Consider the following 12,708-nt stretch of genomic DNA (forward strand, 5'->3'; position numbering starts at 1 on the left):
ATAAACTTTATAAAGATCACTTTAACACACAAAAAGCAACACAGTTGTTACGTTGAGAAACAAGTACACCACCAGAGAAAGTTTTGAGAATTGGTAGTCAAGGCTGGATATAAACCTTCCAATGCCGTATCACACGCGATGCACAGCAACATCTCAGGAAAGCAGAGACGACGTGCTGTGGAAAACTGTTTAGAAAACAGACTCCAGGGGCGCCTGGGTGGCGCAGCTGGTTAAGCATCCAACCTCTGGTTTTGGCTCGAGTCATGATCTCACGGTTCATGGGATCGAGTCCCCAGGTCAGGCTCCTTGCTGACAGCACAGAGCCTGCATGGGATTTTCTCTTTCCCTCTCTCTCTGCCTCTCCCCCATTCACTCTTTCTGTCTCTTTCTCTCAAAATAAATCAATTAATTTAGTAAAAATAATAAAGTCTCACCTGGGTGGCTCAGTCAGTTAAGTGTCCGACTTTGGCTCAGGTCACCATCTCACAGTTTGTGAGTTCAAGCCCCATGTCAGACTCTGTGTTAATAGCTCAGAGCCTGGAGCCTGCCTCAGATTCTGTGTCTCCTTCTCTCTCTGCCCCTCCCCTGCTTGCACTCTGTCTCTCTCTCTAAAATAAAAATTTTTTTAATGTTTACTTATTTTTTTAATATTTATTTATTTTTTGAGACAGAGAGAGACAAAGCATGAACAGGGGAGGGGCAGAGAGAGGGAGACACAGAATCTGAAACAGGCTCCAGGCTCTGAGCTGTCAGCACAGAGCCCGACACGAGGCTCGAACTCACGGACCGCGAAATCATGACCTGAGCCGAAGTCGGCCGCTTAACCGACTGAGCCACCCAGGCGCCCCTAAAATAAATAAACATTTTAAAAAATATTTTTAAATAATAATAAAGTCTCATTTGTTAAAGAAAAAAAAAGAGACTCTCAAAACATCACTCTACTGAAGGCAGACACTGGAGTCAGAGATACTTTTTTTTTTTCCCAATGTTTATTTCTGAGAGAGACAGAGTGTGAGCAGGGGAGGGGCAGAGAGAGAGGGAGACACAATCTGAGCTGTTAGCACAGAGCCCGATGCAGGGCTCGAACTTGTGAACTGTGAGATCGTGACCTGAGCCGAGATCAAGAGTCAAATGTTTAACCGACTGAGCTACCCGGGAGCCCTGAAACACTTGTTAAGAGTTTCAACAGAAATGGCTTTTTTTGAAAAAATGTGAAAGAAATATTTCAGTAATGTGTTAGATATGCCTATTTAAGATCACATTACATACGTAACTATAATACTTTATTATGGATCATGTAAATATTATACATCAAATGGACCCCAGAAGGAACTGTTTCCACCTTCTCATTGGAAACATGGAGACTCGACTTCCATGGCAGTGACCTCAGGTGTGAACACGGACGGTTCTCTTCACAAGCACCCGGTGCCCTGGCTATTACGTCAGTTGTACGGATGAGGAAGCGCAGCTTTGACCTGAAGAGACTCACAAGGTCACACAGCTGCTCAGTGCGGAGTCCACTTGACTTACAGTGTGTGTCCTCAACCACCACCTCCACGGCAGGAAGCTCCCACAGGCCCTTCGTGTCAGAAGCCACAAAATGTAAATTGATTCTCCTCCTCTGGTAGGATCAGCATAAAAAGCACATACCTTCCTTAGAAACGAGAGGCGCGTCAAGAACCTTCTCTGCTGAGCCCACACCATGCTCCTCAGACGGTGAATCCCCCACCCTCACAGCACCCGGCATCTCAGTAAGGGTGGGAACAGACAGCACTCGAAAGCTCCTTAAAGGACCCCTCTGATCCCATGTAAGACTCCCCAGTTAGATACAACCTTCACCAAATGAGAGGCAGAGATGAAAATACTCAAAAGAGATACGGAATTGGCAAACAGTGCTCTTCCTATGTTCCGTTTGACACTCATTTGTGTTTTTTTTAATGTTTATTTATTTATTGTGAGAGAGGGAGAGAGAATCCCAAGCTGACAGCACAGAGCCTGACACAGTACTTCAATTCATGAACGATGAGATCATGTCCGGCAGCCGAGATCAAGAGTCAGATGCTTAGGGGCATCTGGGTGGCTCAGTGAGTTAAGCGTCCGACTGGACTTCAGCTCAGGTCATGAATTCATACTTCATGGGTTGGAGCCCCCCCCCACCAGGCTCTGGACTGACAGCTCAGAGCCTGGAGTCTGCTTCAGATTTTGTTTCTCCCTCTCTCTCTGTCCCTCCCCTGCTCACACTCTGTCTCTTTCGCTCAAAAATAAACATTAAAAAAAACTAAAAAAAAAAAAAAAAAAAAAAGTCAGACACTTAACTGACTGAACCACCCAGGCACCCCAACACGCATTTGTTAAATGAAGTAGAAAAATTTTAGTGCTACAAAGATGGAGAACCTAGATTTCCTGTCTTTGACTTCAATCTCAAAAGTAGCAGCTGACCATAAAACACACTGTCTTTCCGGTCTGCTCCCAAATTCTCAGCTAGAATGTCGTTACAGAAACAAAATGCAATGTGCAACATGGAATAAATGGAAATGTGCCAGCCTCAGAACACATAATATCCAGGAGGGAGATCAGGAGTGATGCTAGTTTAGGTAAACCTGCTTAAACCTTACGGCACTAAGTGTAACATGTTTAAAAGACAAATTTATACATCGCGGTTCTTAAAGAGGTGCAGAAGCCGTCCACAGACACAGGAGCTCCAGGAGGGATGGGTCCTGACCCAGCAGGCACCAACCTGCCCGCACAGCCCGAGGCTGTCCCCAGCCTCGCCTGGAGCTTTCTCTGCTGTGTCAACAGTTCTTTCAGGAGTTCTTTTTAAAAGTGAAGTCGCTGGAAAAGCTAAATGCAAATATTACAAGAAATGAAAAGGTTTATTCTAGGTGATTTCTTTAAGCTTTTACTGTATTATGTATCAGAACAAGAATATGATCTCTCATTCAATAAGAACATAAAACAAAAAGAAACATGTTAGCTGTCCAGAAAACCGAATTTCTGCTCAAAATTCTCCTCTGAACACAGGAGTTTGAGGAGAGACTGTATAGGAAATGTTTTGAAACAATGTTTCCTAGCACATAAAACAGAACCCCGACCTTCAGGTACATGATGCCCACACTTTGCCCTTTATCTTCCCCTGCTCTTCCAAGGGGACTGGAACACCATCCCAAGAGCTTACAGACCTGAGTGCAGGACCCTTAACTCACCTGAATGTGCAGGGCGCCCTCTACTGCCTCCTGGATGTTCAAACAGCCACTGATGAGTGACAGCTGGTCTTGGGCACCCAGAGAGCCTTTCAGAGAGCCCGACTGCTCCAGAAACGTCATCTCTTTTCTAGAAAGAAGAGTGACCCTGTGAGTATTCAAGAGCAAATTAAAGGCAACGGTAGGGCGCCTGGGTGGCTAAGTTGGTTAAGCATCTGTCCGAGTCTTGATTTGGGCTCAGGTCATGATCTCAAGGTTCATGGGATTCCTTCCTTCCTTCCTTCCTTCCTTCCTTCCTTCCTTCCTTCCTTCCTTCCTTCCTTCCTCCCTCCCTCCCTCCCTCCCTTCCTCCTTTCCTTCCTTCCTTCCTTCCTCCCTCCCTCCCTCCTTCCTCCTTCCTTCCTCCCTTCCTCCCTCCTTCCTTCCTTCCTCCCTCCCTCCTCCTTCCTCCTTCCTTCCTCCCTTCCTCCTTCCTTCCTTCCTTCCTCCTTCCTTCCTCCCTCCCTCCTCCTTCTTCCTTCCTTCCTTCTTTCCTCCTTCCTTCCTTCCTCCTTCCTTCCTTCTTCCTTCCTTCCTTCCTTTTCTTTCTCTCTCTCTCTCTCTCTCTCTCTGCCCTTACCCCGCTCATGCGCTCTCTCAAAATAAATAAATAAACTTAAAAAAAATTAAGACAAAGGGGCGCCTGGGTGGCTCGGTCAGTTAAGCGTCCGACTTCGGCTCAAGACATGATGTCGTGGTCCGTGAGTTCGAGCCCCACGATGGGCTTTGTGCTGACGGCTCAGAACCTGGAGCCTGCTTCCGATTCTGTGTCTCCCTCTCTCTCTGCCCCTTCCCTTTTCGCACTCTCTCTTGCTCGCTCTCAAAAATAAACATTTAAAAAATTTTTTTAATTAAAACAAAGGTAAACATCACTAACTAGTAGGGAAATGTAAATCAAAACCACAGCGATCTACCCCTTCACACCCATTAGAATCTAAATAAGTAAACCAAGAGTTAGTGAGGACGTGGAGAAATTGAAACCCTGTGGAAATGTGAAAGGGCCAGCCACAGTGGCAGTTTCAGGACTTCTCAAAAAGTTAAAAACAGAACTACCAAATGATCCAGCAATTCCATTTCTGGTTATCCCCCCCCCCCCCCGCCAAATGAAAGCAGGTACTCAAATGCGCATTTGTGCACCCATGTTCCATGGTTTACAATAACCAAAAGATGGGAACCCAAAAAGTCCACACCTGGGTGAATGGATAAACAAACGTGGCGTGTGCATACAGCAGAATTCAATCAGTGCAATTCAGCCCTAAAACGGAAATCCTGTCACAGCAACCACAGGGACGGACCTTGAGGACGTTAGGCTAAGTGAAATACGCCAGTCACAAAAAAACGAATGCTGTATGATCCCATTTGTACGCGGTGCCCAGGACAGTCAAACTCACAGAGCAGAAGTAGAATGGAGGCTGCCAGGGCTGGGTGAGGGTGACCGTGGTTTCGGGGATACAGAGTTTCAGTTGTGCGAGATGGCCTTTTGGTGACGGACGGCTGCACAGTGAGAATGCGCTTAATATCGCTGAACTGTACAGTCAGAAATTATTAAGATAGTAGACTTTATGTTACGTACATTTCACAATTCTTTTTTTATTTTTATCTTTTTAAGAGATGGGGCGAGGCCAACAGGAGGTAAGACTGGAGAGTAGTTCTCCGCCCGTTTCTTTCAGTCCTGGGGGACGGGGCTGAAAGAACGTATCTCATAATCAGGACCAGCTGGCTTCGTGGGGTGCGGCCTGTGCGTCACAGAGATGGGCGCTCAGAAGGGCCCTGGGCTGGGTCTGATGCCCTGCCGTCACGGTCTCAAAATTCTTTTGTTTGTGTTTTTTTTTTAAGAGAGAGAGAGAGAGAGAGCACGAGTGAGCAAGGGGCAGGGAGGAGAAACAGAATCCCACGAGGGACAGACAGAGAGGGAGAGGGAGAGACAGGAGCAGGGTTCACCCACAACGGGGCTCGAGCTTGCCTGAAGCAGGGCCTGAGCCCGCCCCGTGGGGGACTCAAACTCCCGAACCGAACCGTGAGACCGTGACCTGCAGCAAAGTCAGATGCTTCACAGACTGAGCCACCCAGGCGCCCCTCACTGTCTCAAAATTCTTAATGACTATCAAGCAAAGGGCCCCACATTTTCATTTAGCCTCATAAATTATGCAGTCAGTCCGGCTTATAATTCGTGATATATTAAATAAACAAGACAGAGAACACATACAAACACACACAGCAAGGAACAACATTTATGCTTTCCAAAAACTTCTGTGGGTTCTTCCCAGTGAGTCAAACAATTTTTACATCGCTTCGTATCATGGTTTTCATCTTTACGCTGTCAGCGTCTTCAGCCAAAGAGCACCAGGAACACACGTACAGTGGGGCGGCTCAGGTTCGTTACTCACTGCAGTGAGGGAGAGTGCACACCAGGGGGAGCCGTGGGGTATCAGTAAGGGTGTCTGAGGGCACCTAGAGCAGATGTGAGCTTGGATGGGGGGATTCGCAAGAGGATCTGAGGGCCTGAGTTCACTGGATTGGATGCTGTGAACTCAGCGAAGGCAACGTGAGGATTGAGCGTCTCCACAAACATAGTATCTGCAGGGCAGACTAAATGGGAGATAAAGGTGTAATGGGCAAAGAAGTGACAGTCGTTCATTCATTCATTTTAGCCAAGACTCAGCGTCTGTGGGTTTTTGCACGGTGCCCTCGTTCTTGTCTGTGCTTAGACAAATTTAAAACGTGGTCTTGCTGTGTCGCGTTCTCTCATGGTCTAGCAGTGACCTTGTCTGGGGTGGGTGTTCCTGAGACTCCTTATGTCCAACAGGAGAGTGCCACGGCCTGCCCGTGAGGACCCGGGGAGCTCCAGACGTCAGCGGCTGTGCTTCTGTTGTTTTGCCTTTTTTTCTTTCTTAAAGCTATGCACCTGTATTTTGTTTTAACTACAAATTGAGGACCAAATTGCTACTGTTACTGGGAGGAAAAAAAGATATGCTGAAATGCAAACAGATTTCTTTATTTTAATTAACGAAAAGAAGCTTCCTGGCAAAGGTAAATGAGCCAACAAATGATGCGGCAGATTCAAAGTCTCTCCTGCTTCTGGGTCAGCAAACAGAAAAATGCCATGGCGGGCCATCACCACACCTGGGATCTGACCCCGAATCTGTTTCAAGGAGAGGGAGAATCCGAGATGACTGGCATACAGATAATCTGGAAGGTCTGTAATGTATCAGCTTTAAAAAATCTACCTTAAAATTGGGCCAGAAGATGGCTACCTTATTCTGCAGGATCCTAAGGACACACGTGCGGAAGGCGCCCCTCGGAACAACTCGATGTTGGGAACGGAGGAACCCGACCACCACCCCCAATTAGCAGGCATTCCTTGAAGTAGAGGTTTATAAAGTTACTGAAAATACACAAAACAAGGTCTGTTTCTTAGCCAGTTCAAGAAATTTGTATTCGTTGTACAGAATAGCGCGTGGTGTCTTAGCAACAGGTTAGAAATCTATGGTTTGTAAGTTTGATAAGCTAGCATCAAGAAAACGGACTTAAATGCCAGAAAACAGTACCTTACACGCCATCGAGGGAAACGTATAAAGAGTTACCAGAAAGTTACCCTACTAAGATAAGGAAAGGCAAATATTTACCTGTTCTAAAGGCTCCTGTTCCTGTGACCATGTACCAGTAGTGTCCCCAAAAGTCCCTGAACACAGTCTGTGTTCTTCATTCAAACAACAACGGTGAGGAGAGCACCATGTGATCCAAAGATCATTTATTTTTCACTTCATGTTTTTGTTCCATTTTTCGGAAGTTTTAGAGTTACATAAGTCTGTAAATATACTAAAACCATTTACTGTATACTTTAGAAGAGTCAGGTGTGTGGTATATAAATTCTATCTCGATAAAGCTGATGTATTTGTTTCTTGTCGCCTCTGTGATAAATTACCACAAACTTAGTGGCTTAAACAATACAAATTTATTACCTTACAGTCCAGGGGTCAGAAATCTCAAGTAGACTAACATCCAAGTACCACAAGGCTGCAAATCTCAAGTAGACCAACATCGAAATATCAGCAAGGCTGAGTTCCTTCTGGAAGCTCTAGAAGTGAATCTGTTCGATGCGTCTTCTAGTCCCTAGAGCACACCCCCCCCCCCCACCTCTTTCCTTGGCTTTGTGGCCCTCTTCCATTTCACAGCCTGCAATCTCACTACCAACCTCTGCTCTGTCATCGCACCTCCTTCTTTGATTCTCCTGACTATTTTTTCCTAAGAACGAGCCTCGTGATTACACTGAACCAATCTGGATAATCTCCCACATGCACACCCTGGACTTAACCACATCTGGTCTCCTTTGCCACGTACGGTAACACATTCCCAGGTTCCAGGGATGAGGGCCTGGGAGAAGCAGTGTTCTGACTACCACACTTTTTAACAAAACAAAAACAGAAACAAACAAGGGGCACCTGGGTGGCTCAGTCTGTTAAGCGTCAGACTCTTGATTTTGGCTCAGGTCATGATCTCACGGTTTGTGGGTTCGAGCCCTGCATAGGGCTCTGCACTGACAGGGTGAAGCCTGCTTGGGATTCTCTGTCTCCTTCTCTCTCTGCCCCTCCTTTCTTGCTTTCTCTCTCTCTGTCTCTGTCTCTCTCAAAAATATATAAACTTAAAAAAAAGCTTTTAGAATAGAGTATGTAATGTAGATAGAATTCCTGTACAATTACTGTCCAAAACTGTGCTTACAGCACAGAGAGCACTTGCCCATTAAAGCTGCCTCACATCAGATAACTAGGTTATGCTTGGCTCTCTGTACTTTGCAGACGTTATTCCACCATATTCAGAAATTCACTAGCTGTTGAAAAGCTGTTGTCAATCCGTCGTTCCTTCGTGGGCAGTCTCTCCTTTCACTCTCTCACTGCCTATAAGACTTTTCTGATGTTCCTTGGTGTTTTACAGTTTCACTGTGAGGTATGTATAGATACCCTTCCTATTTCTCCTGCTTAGGACACTCTGTTCTTCCAGAATATGAGGGTCCAGGTCTTCAACTGAAATGAAGTCTCAATCATTACATCTTCATAAATTGTTTTTCCCTATTCTCCTTAACCCTTTCAGACCTCTAAGGAGATCTATGTTAGACACTCTCTCTGTATCCTCCATATTTCTTAACTACTCTTGTCACATATTACCTCTATCTCCCGAACCGCATGCCAGACAGTATCTTCAGATCTGACTTCCGGGTTACTATGCTCATAAAACCTCGTCTCTCGTGTGTTGGGGATTTTTAGTTGTGAGCAGTTGTCCACTGAACCCTGCGGGAATTCTCTGAGCCTTTGTTTAAGGTACATTATCCTGGAGATGGGACGTATTTGCTTCGGGCAGGCACTGAAGGCACCACTAACCAAGGAACCAATGTGAACTGTTGGGCTGGAATGTTTAAGTCCACACGGGAAGATGAATTCAGGCTCCGACTCTTAGAGAGCTTGTCTGTGGCTGTAAATCCTCAGAGAAACGCTTTCTCCCCTCCACCCAGAACCATGGCCAGGAGAGACAAGCCCCCACGAGTGGGTTAGTTTCCTACTCCTCTCAGCAGCAATGTAGACCTCTGGAAACCAGCTTCCCGTGGGGGTCTCCAATCTGATCCCCATCTTGCTCAGACTAAGGTCTGCTGTTAGAACCAAAGCAAGACTGGCAAGTAGTTTACTTAGAGCAGCTGTGACTCTCACATACCTCTTGGGATCTGTGCTCCCAATCTGGCCTCTGAGAATTGCCATTACTTTCTTGCCAGCTCAGCTATGCATTATAAACTATACATTTACTCAATACTTGTACGTATTTTGAAGTGAAAAGGGTTTCTAGGATGCTTATGTTGCCGTATTGCCAGAAACTAAACCCTAGACTGTTTCTTTGAGATTTAATATTCTTAGGTATTACGCACATTTTATATACTTCATGAGAAAGGAGAAATACTGACCATATCATTTCAGCAATAAGTTATTCAATGTGAATATGATCTCTACTATACACACAATTTATAACACATAATCACTGACTGATTACATCATGGTTCCTGTTCATATGTATAGAAAAGAAAAACAATACTGATGTTTTTGAGTTACCACTGCTAAGGCCTACTCTTCTGTTTCCCAGTTTTACCCATTTGGAAAAACATACACATGTTTATATTATTTATATACAAAATAGTATGTGTATGTTATTATAAGAATATTCTATATTTATACATATATAAATAATACCTAAATCCACCTGAATCCAACAAGTTTAGGCTTAAAAATAACAATATACTTCTGAAACGCATCAAAACGCAAAGAACGTTTCTGTTTTATTTAATCTAGCTTATTCCCTCTGATACTTCAGAAACTGAGGCCCAAACTGGCTAGATCACTCAAAAATATAAAGTGCTAGCAGCATGCGGGATGGAAGTGGGTCTTCTGACTCCTTCTCGAAAAGCACACAAAATAGGAGCCACTGCCTCTTCCTCACTCCTACTAGACCACGATGGCATGCACACACACACACACACACACACACACACACAACCCTGTCTGGCGGGAATTATTATTTGTAGAACTAATGGGCACAGTGCATTGGCTTAAACTTTGAAAATCGAAGGTCAACAATATACTGGAGAAAACAAAGAGTTTGCATCCACTCCCTCCCTCGTGAATGCTGCTGAGCTTGAACTTAGACTATCGGGCTCCCATCGTCCCTTCAGGGAGCCCTGGTGTACCTAGCACACCTACCATCTCCTTGCAGGATGTCGTTACCAACAGGTGTGCCAGGCTGACCTACGGCCCGGCTCCAGAGTTCAGCCCACTGGGTGCCTGTGCCACCGGTACATGGCCCATCCATCAACTCATCCCTCATGGTGGTTTGAATTAAGACCCACGAAGTAAGTTGGTCAAAGGTCGGTGGAGCCCACAGTAGAGTCACTGCAATGGTGAGTTTTAGAAAGGCAGGACCTCAGACAAGGACCTGCTATGAAACAATCCTCCCCAGAACTGCTGAAAGTTACCAGAGCTGTCGTCTGACTGTCAGAAGCTCGGGTGTCCCTGAACAATGTCCCATTTCTGCAACAGTGATGGAGCTGCAGAGACAGTTCCCGGTATCCCTTGCTTCCTTGATGAGCCTTGCAATAAACATCCACCAACAGATATAATCGGGATGCCTCAATCCTTATAAACTGAAAGGCCTCGCATCTATTTTGTTCAGAAATTTGACAGATAGGATGAATAAAATTATACCATATCTAAACTGCTCGGTTTTAAACTGTTATGATTTATATAAATTAGACCTGCAGCAGTGGCTAAGCCTAGAAACCAGTAACACTGATAAACATTAACTACGTTGCCCATAAATATAACCAGAATAAAAATGTTCATATCTCTGAAAAACTGTTTACAGCTAACAAACAAAAAAAATCATTTCATTTAAATGTACTTGCTGTCACAGAGGAACAAGTGACAGATAAAATACAGTGCCCCTGTTCTTTTTCTGGAAAGACTTTCTTTCTGTAACTTATTTTTTAAAGTAAAAAAAAAGTGGAAAGAATAATAAACATCCCCGCATTTCTGAGAATTAAAAACCACCAATCCTGACATATGTGCTTTTCATTTTTTAAGTAAACAAAACACTGAAGTTCTTTTATCCACCAACCTCTTCTGTTGAACTCAGATGGGATTTTTAAATGCTAAACCCTGAAAACATAATGATTACCCATTTCATCATTTACAGAATTATGTCTGAGAGGCTCACGTGCTCAAAACCACCTGCTTTAAGCATGCGTAAGCCAAAGCAAACTTTTGTCCTTTCTTCCCAATGTGCGGAGTCAGATTAGATGGGACTACAAGAGTGGCTCTTGTCGCTTAGATGAGCTACTGTTCTGTAGAATTCCCAGGGACACCCCTATGAAGAAAGGAAGGAAAAAGAGACAGAAGGCAGGAGTCAGAGTAGCCACACCAACGGCCTCAGGCAGATCAGACTCAGAGTGAAGAATCCACGTGAGTGATTTGGCCTCAAGGCCCTTTCTGCCCCTGGAAAAGACAGGAGCATGAGGGGAGAGACCTGGCCACACGTTAACCCCCTGGACGGCTGCAAACTCCAGGACCCAAGAGCAAACCAGGTAAGACATTGGAGGAGCTTTTAGACATACTCAGACAATCCCTTACATTGTCTTCAAGTTCAAGAACTATGCCCACAAATCAAAACCAGCCGTTTGGCAATGTTTTGTCCCCATTATTCTAGTTTTACATTGAATACTTTGGAAGAACTTAACACATAAACAGCTGGAAAAGACAGGGCTCTCAGTGGGGTTTTCAGCAGCCTGACACACGCAGAATGTTGCAACCTACACTACTTAATAGTTAAGAATGCACTTTGTTCAAAGCACTTTAGTAAGTGGCTGCGGCACACCAGTTCTACCTCTAGAGGTCAACCTAGCACCAGAAGTCAAAATATTTCCATCGTAACTTCAATGAAGTTAAATTTTTATTTAAACCTGGAGAAAATAAAGTGTTAACAATTATCACTGTACGGCAAAATAAGGGTGGTTTTAATTTCTTCATATTTATACTTTTGAAGTTTTATTCAAGAGGAGCATTTATTAATTAAAAAAGATAAAAGACAATGGAGAAGTGGGAACCCTTGTATACTACCAGTGGGATTATAACATGCGCAGCTGCTATGGAAAACATTATAGTGCTTCCTAAAAAAATTAAAAATGGAATTACTATATGACCCAGCAATCCCCCTTCTGGGTATATATTTGGAGGAAATGAAAGCAGGGACTTAGATATCTGTACATCCATGTTTACAGCGGCATTATGCACAGGAGCCAAAAGGTAGAAGCAATTCAAGTGTCCATCGGTGGATGAAAGGATAAACGAAATGTGGTGTGTACATACAATGGAATATTATTCAGCCTTTAAAAGGAAGGAAATCCTTTCACATGCTACAATATGGATGAATCTTAAGGACATAATGCTAAGTGAAATAAACCCGTCACAAAAACACAGATATAGGATTCCACTTATGTGAGACGTCTAAAGTATCCAAATTCACAGAAAAAAAAAGTAAAATAGTGGTTGCCAGGGGCTGGGAGGAGGGAAAATGGGAAGTTGTTGTTCAATGGGTACAGAGTTTCAATGTCGGAGGAGGAAGAGTTCTGGAGATCTGTTGCACAACAATGTGAATGTACTTAACACTACTGAACTATATACAGTTAAAATGGTTTTTTTTAAAGTAAGTTTTGTTACTTTTTTGCCATAATTAAAAATAGAAACAATATATTTTCTTTTTAAGTGATTAGTGTGGCATTTAAATTGTGTTTGAACTTGATTCTTCTAGAAGGTAAAAGAGGGCAGAATTCATGCAAGAACTAAACTCCATATGAACCAGAACTCAGAAATAAATTGTAAGGGACTAAAAGGCTTGTAGATTCTGTAGAATGAGTTAGAAAATCATTTTAGCCAGTGTC

The 12,708-nt window shown here is 44.0% G+C and overlaps 1 protein-coding gene across 3 annotated transcripts in view; it reads right to left on the reverse strand.

Annotated features, from left to right (window-relative positions):
- The window catches only part of CRYL1 (crystallin lambda 1), a 130,725-nt gene that overhangs the window by 95,145 nt on the left and 22,872 nt on the right, over positions 1-12,708 (reverse strand). For all 3 annotated transcript variants that reach the window (XM_047077490.1, XM_047077509.1, XM_047077499.1), the window contains one exon: positions 3,204-3,330. In XM_047077490.1, the coding sequence (XP_046933446.1) occupies positions 3,204-3,330 (127 nt within the window). The remainder of the gene's footprint in view (positions 1-3,203; positions 3,331-12,708) is intronic.

Source organism: Lynx rufus, unplaced genomic scaffold (genome assembly GCF_022079265.1).
Source record: "Lynx rufus isolate CCGP_SWC_20201006 ecotype Redwood Valley unplaced genomic scaffold, mLynRuf1.p SCAF_1, whole genome shotgun sequence".
NCBI classification, from domain to species: Eukaryota; Metazoa; Chordata; class Mammalia; order Carnivora; family Felidae; genus Lynx; species Lynx rufus.